Below are 20,265 nucleotides of genomic sequence, written 5' to 3' on the forward strand. Positions count from 1 at the left end.
CATAAATTTAGCTATTTGGCACCACAAAAAGCTATTTTATCTATTTTATCTTCTTACTTTATAAAACACCCAATATCAGTGGTTTTATTTTAGTTTTCAACACAATAAAATAATATAAACAACATAATAAAATAATATATCCACTACAATAAAATAATATATTCACTATAATAAACAACAATTACAACCACCGTAACCGCCATCGCCACCATCGCCAATGCCATCGCCACTGCCGCCACCACCACATGATAACAAATAATTGTCTAGTGTAACAATAATATTTTTTTAACCCCAAATTATATATATACAGGTTTTTTTTTACTAAACAATTTCTCAATCATCAGGAAGCAATTTTAGAATAATGTAAACTATGAAGTGGAGGAACCTTATTAAAAAACATATAAAATGGAACACATATTATAGCTGGAATAATGTAGACCATAGATTATTCATGTACAGAACTCATATCAAATTACAACAAAAACTCACATCAATAATTCAGACGCTGAAGTTCCTATGACTTATGCTTCTCAACATATATATATATATATATATATATTTATATAAAAGGTTCCTATGACTTGCCTTGCAATTGCCATAAATGTTCAACAAAATTCGATTGAAGTTGTGAATGAATTTCTCGATCTCTAATGCGTTCATAACTTAGAATGTATGCCATAAATCCATCAACTTGTTTACATGACACTTGTATAGGAGGATCATCCACTCCATCAATTTGTTCATAATCCAAGTCTACCACTTCATTATCATCTCGTTCATCTTCAACAATTATGTTATGGAGAATTATGCACGCTTTCATGATCTCCTGGAGTGTTTCAAGATGGAAAAATCATGCAGGTCCACAAACAATTGTGAAATGTGCTTGAAGCACTCCAAATGCATGCTTAACTTCCTTCCTATACGCCTTTTGGGCTGTTACTAATAATTTTCGTTTTTGTTCTTGTGGAGTTGGGATTGTTTTCACAAATGTTGCCACTTTAGATATATGCCATAAGCAAGGTAATATTTCAATGTGTAGTTATGACCATTGATTGAGTAATTAACTGTAGGAGCACGTCCTTGTGCAAGCTCAGAAAATATATGAGACTGCTCTAACACATTAATGTCATTATTTGACTCAGGAAACCCAAAAAATGCATGTCATATCCAAAGATAATATGATGCAACTATTTCTAAAATAATAGTAAGCTTATGAATATGACCACAATATTGACTTTTCCATACAGTTAAACAACTTTCCCATTTCTAATGCATGCAATCAATTGAACCTAACATATCTGGAAAATCCCAGTGTTCGCCATGAGCTAACAATCTATCAATGTCTTTGTTGTTTGGCTTTCTCAAGTATTTCTTAAAGAAAACATCAACCACTGCAATAACAAATTTTTTTCAAACTTTGTAATGCAGTTGTTTCTCCAAGAAGCAACTTCTTTGATTATCTCATCTTCATCTGAGTCATCAAGAAGCAACTTGTAAAACAAAGAGCAACCCATGGATGTAGCTTTCAAGACAATTGGAAAGCAATTATTACTATAGATGCAAGAAACATAGACAATCCATGCTTTTAGTGCCATAAAGAAACACCACACACAAAGACCCAAATGGAAATTGAGAAAAAGGGACAAAGGGACAGAGCTGAGTGAAAGTACCTGTAGATTCGGTAACAGATCAGCAAGATGGGTCAGAGCTGGGGAGATTGGTGAGATGGGTTGGCGCTAGGGGTGGATTGGAGCTGGGCTGGCGGTTGGGCAACGAGTCGGCAAGGTGGGTTTGTGGCGGCTGGGCAGCGGATCAACAAAGGTGGAGTGAGGCAGAAGAGAGAAAATGAGGGAGTTTGAGTAGAGAGAGGGCAACAGGAAGAATGACTGAAAGAGAAGGAAATAAAAGAAAAGATAAAAAAAATTTATTTAAATAATTGAACCAATGTGAACACAACTTTTAAAAAAAAAAAAAATATATATATATATATATTTTTTTTTTTACATTTGTGCTACAATGCACAGCCAAAAGTAGTTGTGCATTGTAATTGAGAAGCCAAATTATTTGGTTTTGGCTCCACCAATGCAACCATAGTTTTGTAATTGGTGGTGTTAAAAATAACAATATGACTTTTTAGCACCATCAATAATAATGCTATAAAAGGAAGCGCTTTGGCTGACTGCACTAGTGGTGGAGGGTTTTTGAGCTTGATTGATCTTCTTTACCAAATAGCTTTGAGTTAGAGCTTTGTGATTGACTTATTCCTTCTTACTGGTGGACCGACTAAGCTCCACAGACCCTTAGTTCTCAGGGTTGACACCCTCCAATAATTAATTAAAAGTTTTAAGGACAGAATTGTAGACTTTGATTTCAAGGAGGAATATAACCAGCCAATCATATATTAATAAGACGGAAAAGTCCTTTTTTCATCTAAAAATAAATAAAAAGAAAAGAACCATAAGATTCACATAGAAATGATAGAATGCATTCAATGGTGTTATTATAACAAAATACACATAATATTGTGTGCCTGTCTTTTTTACTATGATTCAATTAGAAAGTGTCTCACTCACACAGTTGTGGCTGTGGAGCAACGAAGCATTCACTAGAGAGAGAAAGAGAGGCAAATGCCTCTGTGGTCTGTGCTGCTTCTTCTGAGAAACACTTGTCAGCAAGACAAAACAAATTTATAAAACAAATGGGAAGGAGAGTTAGATAGAAAAAAAGAAGAAGAATCAAATAAGCTAAGGCTATATTACAACTATATAAAAGAAATAATTGAGATTAAATCCTGTATGTGGTGAAATAAGCTAAATAAACCGAGGGAAAACAAAACCTTCTCAAAAAAGTCCAAAGACATATATATAATTTTTATTTAAAATATTATGCAAATACATTGACGACAAAAAAGCATTTTAATATTTGGGTGTATGTCAGAGCTGGAGTAGCTCAGTTGGTTAGAGCGTGTGGCTGTTAACCACAAGGTCGAAGGTTCAAGCCCTTCCTCTAGCGCATTATTATATTATTTTCCCATTTTTTTATTGCCTTTTTTCCTTTCAAAAGTCAAAACCACGGTGTCAACCAAGTGACCAACTAATCACAAGGTCCCAATTCGAAAGGAGGAGAAATAATTGCTTAAAAGTTAAATCCAATCATTTAAAAAAGAAGAAGAACGAATCCATTAACTTTCAGAGTCATATCCCAATTTCCTAATTCCACCGAGGGGGTAGTCTTTGCTGTTTCTTTTCACTTTTGCCTCAGCCACAATTACTTTTCCATTAGTTGTTTGAATTTTTTTAAGAATTACATGCAAAGATAAAAATCATAGTCATGGAAAGTTCAATGCGTCAATTCTTATCCTTCCTTAATTAACCTAATGATTAAAACAAACAACATTAATACTAATAATAATAAGAAGAAGAAGATTTAAAAGGTTCTAGTCCTTGAGTAATGAATCATATTCTACATGGTTTTCTAAGGCTGCTACCTGCACAACATGTCTGGATTTTCACATTTAAAAAGGCCTTACCATAAAATGTTTTGTTCTTGTTTTTGCTCACTTTGAATGGCACTAAAATTCTAGCCTGTAACCCGTTGAGAGAGACGGCTTTCTGCTGTGAACAGCACGGTTATTATACACATCCCAGAACCACCATTCGGGACTCAACATTGGCAATAGTTTTAAGCAACCTGGTTCTATCTATGAATCTCAAACGATTGGGAAATATAATCTAGATCTTTAACTAATTGCAACAATCCGTTGGCAGCTTTAAGATTTGTAATTGAATTTCAAATTTTCGACAAGAATTAAAAAAGGCACCAATTAGAAAGGAACCCATAAGCTTTGGCAATACCATGCCATAGCAGCATCAGCTTGAGATGGTTTTACTCTTCGCATTCATATCAATATCACACAGATGTCAGAACTATAGTTTTGATGGTTATATTGTTTTAAGTGTCTACTTTGATTAAATCAAATCAAGGTTACAAAAAGGAAATTTGAAAAAGGGGGGAAAAATAGAGCAAAAATACAATTGATTTTAAGAATTCATCTCATCAATGTTGGTCCGGAAAATATAATCTTCACTTTCTAACTCTTCATGAAGTAGACTAATTGATGGTGGCTGGACCCTCTCACTAGATACTTTTCCATCCAATGATCTCCTTCCCTGGAACATGTTATTTTTATCATTTTACATCACAAAGAGTTTAATTGACATATAAATAGTTTAAAACCGTTGGAATTGAATCCAATAAGAACATATCAACAGCACAAATTTAACCCAGAATAGATTCATGACAAAAGATGAAGGCATCACCAAAAGTTATAGAAAAGCAAAATATTGAAACGTGATTCTATGCCTGATTAAAAATTCTTTTCAAATGCCATAGTGAACAAAACATACACACGTCAAATGCAAGAGAAAACAAAAGAATGCTTCAATACCTTCTGGCTTCCAAAATGGCTCACAATAATAAAGATATCCTTAACAAGTATACAAAAAATTTAAGACTTGGGCTTTATCTGGACTAACCTTCTTCAAGACATAGAAAAAATAGTGAAATGCATCACCAAAAGTATTCCACTCAACAGACCAGGTAAATTTTGGAGAATCGAATAAAGGACGCCTGAAATGTGGCTGTAAGAGATATAATTTCAGGGTAAGAACTAAGATTAATAGCAAAAAAAATTAAGGGAAAGGGAAAAAAAAAACAAAAAACAAACAAAAACTATATATCAGTTCAGATACCTGGCCAAAAGAAATTGAGATAAAAATCCCATCTGGTTTCAAAACCCTATGAGCGTCTTCAAGCATTGCCATGACTTTATTTATTGTTTCGGGCCGCGGATTCCATGGGTCTCCACTGTCCACGAACAATACATCCTTCAAAATCAAAAGTTATAATACATAGTTGACCAATTAAAAGTTATAGACTACGTAGTGGAGAGTTTATAATTATGAGAATTCAACGCATCATATAGAAATTCCAGCACATCTAAAACGAAAAACATCACGAATTGCATGTTTACCATGGTTCCTTTCTCAATGACGACATCAAAACACTCGTTGCTAAAGGGCAGGTTTAGCATGTCAGCCTCCAGAACCTTTATTTCTGGTGAAACAGGTGACAAAACCAATGAACAATACTAAGGTTAAAAATTAACCTTTCTAACTGAAGAAATTTGTTCCTACAATTAATTTAAATAATATTGAGAGAAAATGCTCTTTTACTTTTTCATTATAAATAAGTGAAGAAGCATATCTTTTCACAGTGCAAAAAAGTTCATTTTACTAGATTCTTTTTTGGACAGGCATTACTTAGCCAAACCTAATTCTGAGTTTCGTAATTTATAAAACAACAATGCCATATGCACAACATTTTTCCCTTTTTTTTCACAACTTGTTATTGTAGCAATGTGTTATTGAATTCACTTGGACCCACAACTAATACCACTTTACTTACTATCGTTAATAATTTACCACCTCAGTAGTCATGAAAAAAGTTGTCAGTAGACTAATTGTTTAGAAAAAATACTGGCAGAAACTTTTCAGCAGCATTGACAAATATGTCCAAACAGAGGAAGAATCCATCTCCAGATCTGGCATTCCACAGTTTGTGACAAGAAAAGTATGAATTCCCTTGTCTCTCTATTTGCTTTGAGAAACATCTAAGTATACAATTTACTGAGTTCCAACCTTTCTTAATTGAAGATGTGAGCAAGCTCATTCAAATCACAAGTAGTTCCCCCAAAGTGAATAGATTTTGCTGTAATTATATATAAGGGCAGATTACATAAAAGCCATAAATTCCATAATGTATGCTTTGCCAGGATCAGCAATCCTCAGGCAAAACAACTGCTACTCAAATGAAAATCACTGTTGTGTTGAATGCTAAAGAAAGTTTTTTTTTTAGAAAAGCATTTCATTTAACTAGACTACCTTAAGGCTTAAAAGTTCAAACACATATAAGTGAGAAATGAGTCCTTATACAGGCACATAAGCAATTACTAAATAAAGAAGTTTGTAGGTATATCAATCAACACACCATTATATCCCTTCAATGCTAATCGCTTCTGCATCTTCTCCACCGCAACGGCTGACAGATCAATGCATGTTATCTCAGTGATCCCATCTTTGTATAACTCTTCAGACAACTGTGAGTTCCCACAACCCAGCTCCAATACCTTCATCACACAACTTTATCATCTCTAACTTGTCCCCATACCATGTTATTTGTTTAATCAAACTAGAATCAGATTACGTTCAACTCCAACAAGCCCCATATACAAAAGACAAAACTTTCCAAAAGAAACAAGTCAAAACTCAAAACCCACATGAAAACACCACTAAAGCTACCTCATAAATTGCACAAAAACATCATAAATTCAAATTGGGTCATCAAGTAAATTAGGCTCCTCCAATTTCCACACCTAACTTATAGCTTTATTTGCTTCAAACTCATTACTTCATCAGACTCTCTATTCCATACATTAAGATTCTTTAAAGTTTAAACCAATAACCACAAAACTTAAAAGTCGGTAAATCTACACATGGAATACTAAGCAAATCCCTCCCCAACCCCCCCCCCCCCCCCCCCAAAAAAAAAAAAGAACTTGTCCCTATACCATGTTATGTGTTTAATCAAACAAGAATCAGATATATTCAAATCCAACAAATCCCATATACAAAAGGAAAAACTTTCCACCAAATAAACAAGTCAAAACTCAAAAAGTCACATGAAAACACCACCAAAACTAGCTCATTAAATGCACAAAATATCATAAATTCAAATTGGGTCAGCAAGTAAATTAGGCTCCTCCAATCTCCAAACCCAACTTAATAGCTTTATTAACTTCAAACTCATAACTTAATCAGACCCTTTACTCCACACATTAATATTCGTTAACCACACAACTTAAAAAGTTGGTAAATTTAACACATGGAATACTAAGAAAATCCCAAAAAAAGCAACTTGTCTCCATACCAAGTTATGTCACTGTGTTTAATCAAACTAGAAATAGATACATTAAAATCCAACAAGTCCCATATACAAAATGCAAAAGTTTCCAAAAGAAACAAGCCAAAACAAAAAACCCACATGAAAACATCACCAAAACTAGCTCATAAATTGCACAAGAACATCAGAAACTCAAATTAAGCTCCAATTTCCTTACTAACTCATAGCTTTATATACTTCAAACTCATTACTTAATTAGACCCTTTACTCCAAACATTAAGATTCTTTAACCACACAACTTAAAAGTTAGTAAATTCAACACATGCAATACCAATCAAAAGGCCAAATAAAAATTATATATAAAAGCAGTGACAGAGAGAGAAAAGGTACAGAAGAATTGGGTTTTATATGGGCTTGAATAAGGTGGCGAAAATGAGAGTAATCTTTGAACCACTCGTAATGTTCCTCGTTAGAAAAACGCTCATCCCTGAAAAGACAAGAAGCAGTTGAGGAAATTAATGAAAACTCTAGTGGTAAATAAGGAAACAGAGTAAAAAAAACAGAGAGATACCAATAGTGAGGATCGAGGTAAGCCTTGGCAGAGGAGGGACCAAAGCTATTTTTCTGCGTTTCCTTTGGGTTCTGATTTGTACCCATTTTCTGATTTTCGGGTAATCTTCTTCTTCTTGCTCGAATTTAGTCAGAGAAACCTTAAACACTGCTGCACAATAAAAATTCTCAGATATGGACCCGACCCGACCCGATAATATCGAACCTGGACCGTTAACAGGCTCAACAGATGTCGATAAGCTTATAACTTATAATTTGGCCCAACCCAGACACAGACTATTATCTTTTTTTTTTTTTTTTTAATAATACATATTATCTTTATATTATTTGCCTCAAGGCCCTCAATTTTCAATGAATGTTACTATATTGGGGTTAGTTTTTTTTACTTAATATGGAAGATGCAGCTAAAGTTATATAGATGGTGAGTTTATAATCCATAATTCTCATAATCATAAGATCAAGATACTAATTGATTTTTAGTGTAGGTGATGATTGAATCTTAGATATCTTATTTAACAACAATAAACTTAACTAGTTGAGTTAACTGGAACTCTCTTATAAAATCCAATTAATTTGTTAAAGATCAATACAACAAAATCTATTAATTTTATGGGAAAAGAAAATTTTGATTTAACGTCCAAAATATATTTGTAATTTGAAGCAAAAGATTTAAATTTCTAGACAAAAACCCAAGGTCAAGTTTCATTCCAATGGAGGGATTTGATAAAAGAGATTATATGTCTAAATCTATCATTTATTTATTTTTGATATTTTTATGTAATTTTTGGATTTTTATTTTCTTGATTTTGGGTGTTTTAAGGAATTCTTAGTCAAATTAGAGTCATATTATGATTCTTTATCAATTGGAATCTATTTAGAATTATTTTTACTTGGAAAATAGTTAGCAATATGCAACATGAATATGAACAATTAACTTTTTGTTGAAGTTGACTCATATTTGTTTATGGGTTGTTAGCTTGGGCGCCTGATGAGTGGAATGAGTTGCCCCTCTTGTTACTCTCATTACAGTGCATAAAGGTATTTTGGGAATTTGCATCAAATAGGTAATAGAGGTATTTTGGGAATTTGCATCAAGTAGGGTTTTGTTATATGTAAACAATGTTGTAACATCATTTTCTCATATAGTGGATGTTTTTAGTTGCTTGCTCTTGTAGATGTAGGCACACTGTCAAACCACATAAATTCTTTGTGTTGATTTCTCTCTTTTCCATTCTTTAATCTTTGCACAACCGATTTTTCACAACAACTTTCCAGTAAAATTGAGTTTTTGTTTATTTTTGGTGGATTCAAGGAATCCTTATGAATTTAAGGCTTGCCTTTAGCTTGTAACGAGATCTAGCATTTTTCACCTTTTTAGGATATATATTTTCGCAGCCATGAAAGGAAGCTAGAAAAACATATCTTGCTCCAACTATAATCAAATTGTCAGAAAATCCCAGATTAGAAATAGACTCACGGCAAAAGAAGAGACAACAGATCTAGACTCCAGAGCATCAATATAAGGACATTGACAGCCAAACCATCTAATAGATGGAACGCTAGACTCCTATCAAAAAAGAAAAAAAGATGGAATGCTAGACAAATATCATGATTCAATGTCCCCGGAATCATTTGAATAAAACATGCAAATTATCCACAGAACAAGAGGAAGAGAAGAGAATTATAATCTTAGGCTAACCAACTCAGGCAGTCTCAGCATTGACACCACCACGTTTGTTGCATATCAATCATGCTAAATATCTTTTACAACTCAAGGGAGTTTGATAGGTGCAGAGTATCTCAGAACAAAAGAAGAGAAAGATGTTATAAGAAACTATTAGAAACATGATTTATTATTATTCAATTAAGTCAAGCTGAACTTGCTGTTTCACATCTTGCAAAGAAAATTAAAGGAAGAAAAATGTAGAAAAGGAATAATTGTAGGTAAGGATTAATGTTGGCATTAACAAGAATTATCCTTAGAAGCTACTCCCGGAATCTCAGTTGCTTGCCTCTTCATTAATTACAAGTAAACCTGTATAGACTCCACACTGCAACATTGCGATATACTTCAATGGTTCTGTTCCAGTCATGTACTCAGTCACTTATGTGATAAGGGCTTTAGCTTCAAAGGATGTATACTCAATTCATAGAAAAAGGGTCTCAGAAATTTATAATTATTACCTTGTTGAAAGTGATTGGCAGTTATTTCTCTAAGATCTCCTTGGGGATGGGATTGGGGAAGTTGGAGGCTTCAAGTCATCATACCTGATCATTTATTGGAAAAAAGATCAGTTCACAATATACTATTCCCCTGATTGCATAAATTGACCGTGACCTAAACTTGAACTGTGTTTGAAAGCAAGCAAATTTAGACCATCCAAATGTATAGGTCTAAATCTAAATAACTAAAATTTTCTCTGGTGAACACCAATAACTTGGTCCATCTGAAAATAAGTACACAGTTTATTCCTTTATGTGCAACTGGGATGATCACATCCTGGATTTTGTATTAATTTATGCTTTGGAAAAATATTTCCAGAGTGGAATGGTCTAATCAATTCCCCTCACACAACCTTCATGGAAACATTTCTAATGAAAAAAGAAAAGATGGAAAACCAGGTAAAACTCACATAGTAAAAGGAGAAAGTGGACTTGGATTTGGTCCTGTGTGATGCTGCTCCCTTGGTTTATCTTCTGTTGGAGACTGAGCTATGTTGTTGATTGACAAATTAGCCATGTTGTAATGGCCATCTACCTCCAATGTTGGAAGGGGTGATGTAGTTGGTACAGTAGGAGACGGTGATGTGGGAGGCTTAAGGTCATCATATCTGAAAACAAAGTGTGCACATGATGTGCAGGAATCATAAAAGAAAGAGTAAGATGTAAGGAAAATACACTAAAAGGTTATATCAAACCACAGCCTGGAGTTCAAGGCTTTTCATCATGGCTGATAAGAAAATAAAACAGAATTTATATTATAAGCATAAATCTGGACACAAACTTAATCACTCTGACAGCTTGTCCAGTGACTAAGGATCCTAGAAATGATAATAAAATATTGACTTCAACCTTTAGGCAGATGCAAATAATTTAGCAGAAGACTTTTTTTTTTTGGGGAGGGGGATACAACCAGGGGAAATTTCTGTAAAACCTATGTTTTAAAGGGAACAAATAGGTATCATCTTAATCTTGAATCACTGAGGATCATCACAACCACTTGTTTAGTCTATATGCTGCACAAAGAAGCCATCTGAAAAGATAAAGTATCAGTAACTAATTTGCTTAAAGTCTGGATTTATTATGTCTTTGCTTTTATATCTTAAATATTTTAACTAAGTCTTGTTGGTAGACTGCAATCCTCTTTCATGCATTTTTAACAAGTAATGGTCTTAAAAGAACAAATGGAGTAATGGACCTTAAACGTATAGCCTCCACTTTATAGATTGAACAAAAAGGAGACGAGATCTAAAGAAGAAGAATTGTACTACCAAACTGTATACTGCATCCTTAAAAGTGTAGAATATAGTAGCAGATTACTTTTATAATTACAGTGATCATAGACTTACACAGGGTAGGGTGAATCATGATAAGTTGAACTCTGTGGAGGAACCTTTTCAATAACACCAGTCACAATGGTCTTTGCTACGTAGTTGCCTCCAGTAGATGTTGAAACAACTTGTACTGGTGTTGAGGCACCTTAGATGTTACTTTGGGACCACTTTGTGCTGGGGATGGAGAGCTAGGTGGTGTATGATAAACTACCACTTATACCAAAAACTTTTTTATTTTTTTATTTTTTTAAGAATCAACTTAAACTAATAGGAAAGAGAAACTTTTAATTAATTAATTTTTGACACTCCCTCTCATATGTGGGCATGGACTCTCCCTTAATAAGTGAGGTCCAACATGTGGGATTTTTAACTTTTTGAATAAGAGGTAAAGTGGAGACAAGGTTTGACCTTAGAATCACTTCTCTGATACTAAGATAAATAACCACTTATCCTGAAAGCTTAAATCACTAGTAGATGGTGAATTTAATCATTTAACCATTAAGACTTCAAATCTTCATAACTATCAAATTAAATAAGCTCATAAGAATTTGCCCCATGTATATCATTCAACAGGAAAGTATCAGAGATGGCTTACGCAACATAAGGTGAAAGAGGCCTTTTAACTGGGCGTTCTTCTGGGGCAGGTTTTGTCTCAGTGGTGCCAGTTTTCATCCCTGTTGCACTTGTTTCAGTATCTGAAGTATCAGGCTTTGAAAGTACATCATTGATAATGTTTATAGTTTTCTGAACAACAGGTGGAGTTGGAGTAGGAGATACAGGTGGTTTCAGATCATCATAACTGTAAAATAACAACAGAAACAACAAAGACAATAAAAACAATGACAAGAAATGTGTTTTATGACCCACAAACTAATTTAGTGGTCAGAGTTCAACACTGTTTGACATACATTTGGTATAAATGCAAAAGATGTTCAAAGATATCTCAATCTTTTTAACTATGGAAAATTCTCTATATAGTCCTCTGAGATGATATTCAATGGTGGCAAAAAATAATTTGATGACTCTAATAAATTTTTTTGGGACATCCAACAATCTCTTTTGTCAAACAGACATATCAAAGAAAAAGGAGAAGTTCTAGAATAAATGATGTCAAGTATGTGAGCTTAACATGTATAATGCGAGAGAGGCCTTGGTTTCCTCACTTCAGTCTGAGTAGGTTCTTTTTCAAAGATGATTCCTGCAGGTTCCGGTAAAGGAGTGGACTTTGACACTTCTGGTTTAGCATCTACATAAATAGGTTTGGTGGCACTGGCAGTAGTGCTTGGGGTTGGCATAGGGGACGTTAGTGGTTTTGAGTCTTCATAGCTTTGGCAAAAGGGAAGACAAGATAAATAAGAGGTTGCTAACAACAAACAAACAAACAAAGCCTTAGTCCCAAAATTGTGGGGTTGGCTATGGAACTCGATAGATTAGTTAGGTTGGCCATATGCCATATGTATTCTTTTTCTTCATTCTATTCTATCTAAAGTCATACATACTCTCTGTTACTCCCTTAATTGACAAGTCATTTTTTTACTTCTACTAATGTGATTTTAGGCCTTCCTCTACATTTTTTTCCCTCAACTTGGATCAACTCACTCTTTCTTACTGATATATCATATTCCATATACAATAAGCAGGATGAAATATATATACTTACACAACATAAGGGGAGAGTGGTTCTGTTGCCAATGCTTTTGCAACAGAAGGATCTTTCTTGATGGGAGTGCTTGATTCCTTGGACTCGACAGTCTTAGATGGTGATGAACCAGGCCCACCTGCAGCACCTGATTCCTGATGAAACCAGAAGAAACTTTGAATTGGGCTCTTAAAGTATTTAGCAATAGTTTTCATTTGAGCTATCCAATGAGAGAGGTAAATCAATTGATTGATCTTTCATCAATTCTAGTCAAGGCAAGTCGTCTATGATTCAACCCCCACCCCCAAGCCATAGGTCATCAGTAAAATCTGGACCTCTGATCCACGCTGTCCATTAAGATTCCTATACCATCATCTTAATATGGATTTAGCCCAGTATATTGATCATCTCCTGACTGAATATGGAGTAGAGGCTACTATAGAGGAGCCATTTCTGCTTCAGGATTTTCAATACTTTCTCCTTTTCACAAAAGTTCAAAAGGCAATGCTTGAAAAAGAAGAGTAGCAGAAAGTCTATACCATTTGGGCACTAGAGTTAGGACTTAGGATAGAGAGAAAGGTGAAAGTTCTCATATCACTAATGACAAAACCATAAAAAAAAGTTCGGGTTAGCCCTCCAAGTTAATGACTTATCTAATTCTAGTAATACTGTAGAAATGCTAAATTATAAAACACATTCGGCTTAGATTACCCTTAGCAGTCAAATTTAAAAAGTATTGTCCTGTTGAGCTTGAATTTTCACTTCAGTAGCTCAAGCCAATCATTAAGTCCTTCAAGCATGTTTGATGTCCATGGAATACAGTAAGTGTTTTCACTCACTTAGGCAAGAAAATAACCTTTGGTGAGTAAATTTCAGCACGTTGAGATGGTATCTTTGCAAGAAGGTCCTCCATGGGAGTCAATGGTGCAGTTGTCTCTGCAATTACCTCCACTACTTTGCAGTATGAAAGGCTGCGGTTTTTGGCCATGACTGCCATAAGCTCTGCCACCTGCATCAATGCAAGTTGCTTTTGTTGTTGATGGGAAAGTGACAAGTTTCTTTGACCAAATATAGATGTGGATGTCAAGATTAATTCTGCATATTGAAAATTTAAGTAAAATATGACACGACACTGTACCGAGCGATCGATCAATGCAGTATATGAATATCACATGCATGGGTAGTAAGAAGGAACATCCAGAATACATAAAACAGATGCAATGTCAAAAAAAAAAGTCACAGGTTTAGACTTGCAATAAGTTCTTTGGTCTGGAAATGACGCTAAGTATGTGAAGAATTATATGACTCTTTAGCATTGGATCTTTCTGTTTCACTATTTTGTCAATAATTGAAAATTTTTCTTCCTAATGAACATAACATTCAATATCAGTTGAGTTGAGTTTTCCAATTTGAAAAGGCTCAACATTTAAATTTAATTCAAGATATTCCCCAGAAAATTTTAAAAATACTATGACCCAAACCTTCAATTTCAATTATTTTCTTGAATTCCTAAAGCAAAAGAAATATTTAAAAATAAAATAAAATAAAAAAAGAACAAGAGAAGAAAGGAATAACATCGTAAAGACCAGACACACTTTCAATTATATCCTGCTCAGATAAATAAACATAAATTTCAATGCTAGAAATTTGTTCAAATTCCTAATAAGACTTGGTTTAGGATTTCTTGGTGTGGAAGGAATGTTTTTCCTTGGTGTGGAAGAAAATGATTCTCCTTGATATGGAAGGAAAGAGTTTGTTTTGTTGAAGAAGTAATTGGGTATTCCTTGCCCATTAAGGAAAAGAATTGAAGTCTTACAAATAGGCATTGTTGCAAGGGATTTGGTGGCTTTGGCACAAGGGGGTCCTCCCACATGGGGAGAAGAGAAAACTCTTATAAGAAACATGAAGTAGGTTACTTGAAGAATAATTTGAGTGTTTGTTTATTGTGTGAGAAAGAGTTATTGGATGTATTGGGGCTTTTGGATTGTTGGTTTGTCTTTTTGTGATGTTTGTAAATTATTTTGTGTTTGTGAGAATTTGGAGAGATTCTTCATCAATCTAGTGGGTGGTGAATCATTGATCTTGTTTTTGAGTTTTGATTGAGAGCAGCTGAAATTTGTATCGTTGATAGTAGATTTTGGTTAAGAGTAGCCCATGGACATAACTCATAAGCTTTAAGTTGGCTGACAATGATAAATTTTGCCATCTTGTGTGAATGTTTTATTTCCTTTGTTCGTGTAAATGCGCTCCTCCTAACCCCAAATCACAAAATTCTATCTATTTATAATTACTCCATATTTTTGTCGTGTCTGTTGCGATTTGAGCTTAATAGCCTATAAGGTGAATGGTCATTGCAATGTGATTCTACTTAAGGTATAGAATTTTCAAACCTCGAAAGTAAAAGTGTATGGCAACATAGCTATCACCCGTACAATATTTATTTGACTGGCAGGACCACATTCATAGACCTTTTTAGTCATTCTTCACTCACATAGAAGAAGACTTGTTGAATACTGAATGAATTGAACAATGTTACGAGTTATCAATACAAGAAAAAAAAAATCATTTTAAGAGTTGCGCTCAAGGCTAAACTATTATTGCAAACTGGGAAAAAATGTATAGAAAGAGCACCTGAAGGTTGGACACCTGGCCACCAAATAAAGTATCTTCCTGTGAGAGGGTTATATTATGAGTTTCCTTGTAAGCATCAGTAGGCCGCTCCATGCCTCCAGGTCTCACTATCTGAAGAAAACTATTAAATTAGTAATTGAACAACAAAAACGCCCATAGTTTGACAAATTTATCTGCACTTAATATTGTTTACACCCACAGTGTAGGGAAGTCCACTGGCTAGTAGTGCCTCTTCCGCTTTTCTTTTCCAAATCAGGACTCCCCAAAACAAACTACAAGCAGAAGAGAAGAACAATCAATATAAGAAACCTAATGAAGAGGGGTATATATAATTCTCTTTGTTAATAATGACTATAAGCAACATACTGCAAAATATGAGGACGACTTACTTCAGAATAGCAGCAGGAAACCCAACCTTATTTGTTCCCAGTGAGGTAAGTAAAACGAAGTGTTTAACTTTGGCAACAGTTGCTGCATAGTAAAAGCAGTAATCAAAATTCTTGCATTTTCAAGCTTATAAGAAAATATAATTGGTTAATCAAGTTTCATTCTCAAAATGAAAAAACAACTGACACAGTGACACTGCATTTTCCTTCCCATCTTCCCAAACAATAGATTTCAAAAAAACAAAGAAGCAGGGCCTGAACTCCCTCTCCCCCACCTGCCCCCCCCCCCCCCCCCAACAACAAAAAAAATGTTCAGATCTTTTAAATTCAAAATAGAGGTTAAGAATTTTAAGGAAGCAAAAATTATGTTATAAAATGAGAATAAAGCGATAAATATCTTATAGAGACCATTTTTATATAGAAGTCATAAATCTTTAGAGCAGTCAATATTGTATGAGAATTTTTTTAATTAAAACTTTATATATTCTTACATGAAATAATGATGTCTAATTAAAACTCAACATGTTTAACAGTCCAAAAAAGAAATTGAATCAAGAACCTTTCCTATAGATTTAGTTTAGTCCTTTCTTCTAAAATATGAAATTTTCACTTAATACCTTCTAAGCAAACACATACATATACATGTATGCATTCATATTCAAATGTATTTATGTGTGTACATATAAATATATAAACATATATATAATTCAATTAGGTTTCATCCCCAAAAAGAAGATACTATAAGCTGTTTTTTTGGCCCTGCCTGAGTTCAGAAGCCCATTCCATCTCAAGGCCAAGCCAAGTTGGAGCATGATGATTCATGACCAGGGGCTTAACAATACACAGTTCATGCAGCTTAAAACTAACTATGGTTTCAAGGTTATCTTTCCCAAAATGGTCAAGTGAGAATTATGCACAAGTTGGCCAGAATGTCAATTGTTTAGTCCTGCTGGTATATCTGATGTAGGCATAATTCCACAAGAGAAAATCCAAAATTTTATATCAGATTTATTAAATATAATTAATTAGAAAATCCTGTGATTCAAGTACTTCTAGGCCATTTAATTCTTCTATTTCCATAGATTTCTTTTAGGGCTTACAGAATAATATATTGTGAAATTTCAGCCTGATCTTGCAAAACTATGGTGGGTGTTAGCCCAAACTACTTAGCTCATGCAAAGCTATGATCAGCGGCATCTTCATTCACCTGCATCAATAAGGTTTTTGGCAGCCAGGTAGTCGATTCGATATGGTCCAGTGATATCAAAGACCTCCTTCTCACTGGCACCAATGCAGCATATGACTACTGATGCATTGCCTAATGCTGAACCAATCTGATCTCGTTTCTCTAGGTCACATTCCACAAGTGCAAGCTTTTCTACAGCTGGGCTAAAGACCAAAAACAACCTGTTATTTACTATAAGAGCATATCTTATTAAATGGCAATTTCATATCCTGCCCAAATTTTGAAAAGTAAATAGCAACAACACAGAGACAAAAGTGAAACTTTCAAAGCTTTATTTTCTTACGCTGAGTTCCTTCACTTGCATTTTCAACATTTAGCTTCATTTGTTTAACACTCTGCAATAAGTTACTATTTTCTCATTACCAATATATTTTAGAGAAAAGGTAGTAGAATATTGTAATTAACAATCAAACTTGTACTTGCACAAGAGTTTCTGCTCTCTGAGCACTCCTCACGCCAGCTCTGACTTGGAACCCTAGTTTCAAAAGCTCCCTGAAGAAGATTACAACAGCTTAATAGTTTTAAATACCAGGCATCAAGTTGAAAAATAATTTTACTTAAGAGTGAAGTTAGAAGCAGAAAGTAACCTCACTGTTCGTGAACCAACTCTACCAGTAGCTCCAGCAACAAATACAAGATTTTCATCTTTCAAATCTTCTTTCTTTGACACTGCTCCAACTGCCTCTGACTGGACCTTTGTTGTGCCTTGTAGAAAAACAAGAATTACACATAGGAATGGATGATACATAAAAATGATAATGTTTAGTTTCGGCACATCAGCACATCCTAGATAAAAAAAAGGGGGGGGGGGGGGGGAGAGAAGAAATGGCAAAATAATTCTCTTTCATATGTAGGTTAAAGACATAAGTCACATAACTGCAAGTAATATTGTTACAGGAACTTGCAGCAGCATGATCTGCATCACTTATGCTTCACTTACAACTCTGTCAGTTCATTTAACAGTTTGTGTTTATGCACAACACAAACACATATCAAGTATGTATCAAGTTCAGCAACACAAAAGCATAATTGTGTGTTGACCAGTGCATATTTGCAGATGCCCATTGCTTAAACTTCCAATGATATCATCAGAAGTAACAAAGAAGCAAATCTTCTATTCATTTTCATTTTTTCTTGCACACACACACAAAGATCCAATTTTCATATGGACTACATCATTGTATCTGCACATTACATATGCTTATTTACTTACACCACATGAGGTGTATTTCTCTTCTTTTTTATTTTTATAAGGGAAATTGCATTCGGACCTCCTTCATTGACATGATATAGAAACACCCTACTTAGTCAAGTTGGAGACTTCCCCTAAAATATTTAAAAACTATGACCATTCTTCTGCATCTTAGCAGAATGTATAGAGGTCAGCACTCCCTGTACTATGACTTCACATAATGCTCAACTGCCATTAAATTACCTGTCCACCAATATAATCTATGTTATCTAGAACATTTGTCCGCAGAACTCATTGGATCAATAGGAAACAACTTTATAGGGGTCAATTGAGAAGTACTACACACAGGATGTGAAACAAGTAAAGACGATTGCCACATTATTCATCAAAAAAAAGATGATGACAACTTATTCAAGGGCAAGGAAGCCCATTTGTTCATGAAATAACAAACCCAATTCACAAGTGAATGAAATGTGGGAAGATAACTACGTACCTGAGGCTTGAGCTCTGACATTAAAAATTTTTAGCTTTCTGGCATGTGGGTAACTCTTGGAATAGGGAAGTTTGATGAGCTGACCATGTACAAAAGGTTTTTCAATGAGCCCACTTAGGGAAGGGGAAGATGGAACTGTGGTTACAGTTTGTGAATGTAGGGAGCAACTCTCCATTGCTAGGCAATGTCTTTGAAGAATTGTAAAGAAAGAAACTTTATATTAATCAATCTTCTGGTGCTCTTTCAGCTAGGCAGTTGTGGCACACTCAGTCCACTCCATGTGGATATGATAGGTCCCACAGAAGGTGCCATGCCGACTGCAAATTTGTTCCGGTTTCTGGTAATAATATATTAAATTAACAGCTACTATCAGCTTGGTGGCAAATTTGTTCCTCACTGATTGGCTGAGGTTCTTTTGTGGGAGCCACACTCACACCAATCCGATAATGAGGAGTGACTACTGACTAGTAGTGCACTTTGAGCACTGGACAGTTCAAGGGAGCCATGTTTTTATATTCAATACTAAAAAATTCTAGTTTTTTTATCTAACAAAAAGAGTGTGTGTGTGTGTGTGTTTGTGTGTGAGAGAGGGCATTTTATTGATTGAAAAATAAAAGTCAAAATTTTCCTATAATTATGTTATTTATTTGGATTAAAATGTGTTAGTAAAATGAAAGGTTATGGGAGTTACAAATTTATATATATATATATATTTAGAGAGTCCTAATGTGTTAATAAAGGGTTAGTAGTTTCGGTTGATTGAGTTGTAACTAAAAGTCTAAAGAAACTATGCTTCAATTGATTGAATTGATCGAATGGCAATCAAAGTCTTTATTTCCTTCTTTTTTTTGAGTTGCATCTTTGATACTTAGGTTGTGTTTGGTTCAGTGTAAAACATTTTCAAGTGAAAAATTTTTTTGAAAAAGAAAATATTTTTAATTGTTTGGTTGCATTCTAAAAAAATGTTTTGGAAAATATTTTCAGGTGTTTGGTTGTATTTTTGAAAATGCTCTAAAAAACACATTTTCTACTAGCTTCTCACATTCTCCCAACTTCCAAACAAATATTATAATAGAAAATTCCAATATAAACCCAAAGAAACGAGAGAGAGAGAGAGAGAGAGAGAGGTTTGGTTCAGTGTAAAATATTTTCAAGTGAAAATTTTTTTTGAAAAAGAAAATATTTTTAATTGTTTGGTTGCATTCTAAAAAAATGCTTTGGAAAATATTTTCAGGTGTTTGGTTGTATTTTTGAAAATGCTCTAAAAAACACATTTTCTACTAGCTTCTCACATTCTCCCAACTTCCAAACAAATATTATAATAGAAAATTCCAATATAAACCCAAAGAAACGAGAGAGAGAGAGAGAGAGAGGTTAATTAGTAGATTGATGGTTCAATTTGGAGGCAATGAAGACAAGCTTGAGGCAGAGATGACAAATTCGGTAGTTTGATCTAGAGGTACTAATGAGATCTCGTTGGGTGGGTGGTCATAGTGGTTGGCGTTAGTGGTTGGGTAGTCATGATGGTCCGATCGATTCATGGGTAGGTCACTTGACTGGATCACGATTGTCTGATTGGCTTATAGGTGTGTTG

General features: G+C 34.3%; 2 protein-coding genes and 1 non-coding gene across 3 annotated transcripts; 1 reads left to right on the forward strand and 2 right to left on the reverse strand.

The window, feature by feature from the left end:
- The first annotated feature begins 2,938 nt into the window (after positions 1–2,938).
- TRNAN-GUU (transfer RNA asparagine (anticodon GUU)) lies at positions 2,939–3,012 on the forward strand. Its single transcript has one exon. It is a non-coding gene; the product is annotated as a tRNA-Asn (tRNA).
- Positions 3,013–3,823: 811 nt separating this feature from the next.
- Positions 3,824–7,696, reverse strand: LOC126706365 (uncharacterized). The gene is made up of 7 exons (XM_050405783.1): positions 7,532–7,696; positions 7,351–7,447; positions 6,049–6,187; positions 5,033–5,115; positions 4,752–4,886; positions 4,536–4,640; positions 3,824–4,169 (listed from the first exon to the last, which is right to left on the reverse strand). Exons 1-7 carry the CDS (start codon positions 7,615–7,617, stop codon positions 4,041–4,043), a joined length of 774 nt encoding a protein of 257 aa, XP_050261740.1. The 5' UTR covers positions 7,618–7,696; the 3' UTR covers positions 3,824–4,040.
- Positions 7,697–9,354: 1,658 nt separating this feature from the next.
- LOC126707718 (protein TIC 62, chloroplastic) lies at positions 9,355–18,883 on the reverse strand. The gene is given in 17 exon segments (XM_050407583.1): positions 9,355–9,610; positions 9,715–9,798; positions 10,164–10,361; positions 11,100–11,232; positions 11,235–11,281; positions 11,590–11,604; positions 11,680–11,883; positions 12,745–12,878; positions 13,580–13,732; positions 15,355–15,465; positions 15,554–15,626; positions 15,744–15,825; positions 16,948–17,124; positions 17,270–17,321; positions 17,406–17,478; positions 17,574–17,691; positions 18,672–18,883. Coding segments are annotated over 16 exon segments (1,800 nt in total). The 5' UTR covers positions 18,847–18,883; the 3' UTR covers positions 9,355–9,610; positions 9,715–9,743.
- Positions 18,884–20,265: the final 1,382 nt, after the last annotated feature.

Source organism: Quercus robur, chromosome 11, assembly GCF_932294415.1.
Source record: "Quercus robur chromosome 11, dhQueRobu3.1, whole genome shotgun sequence".
NCBI lineage: Eukaryota > Viridiplantae > Streptophyta > Magnoliopsida > Fagales > Fagaceae > Quercus > Quercus robur.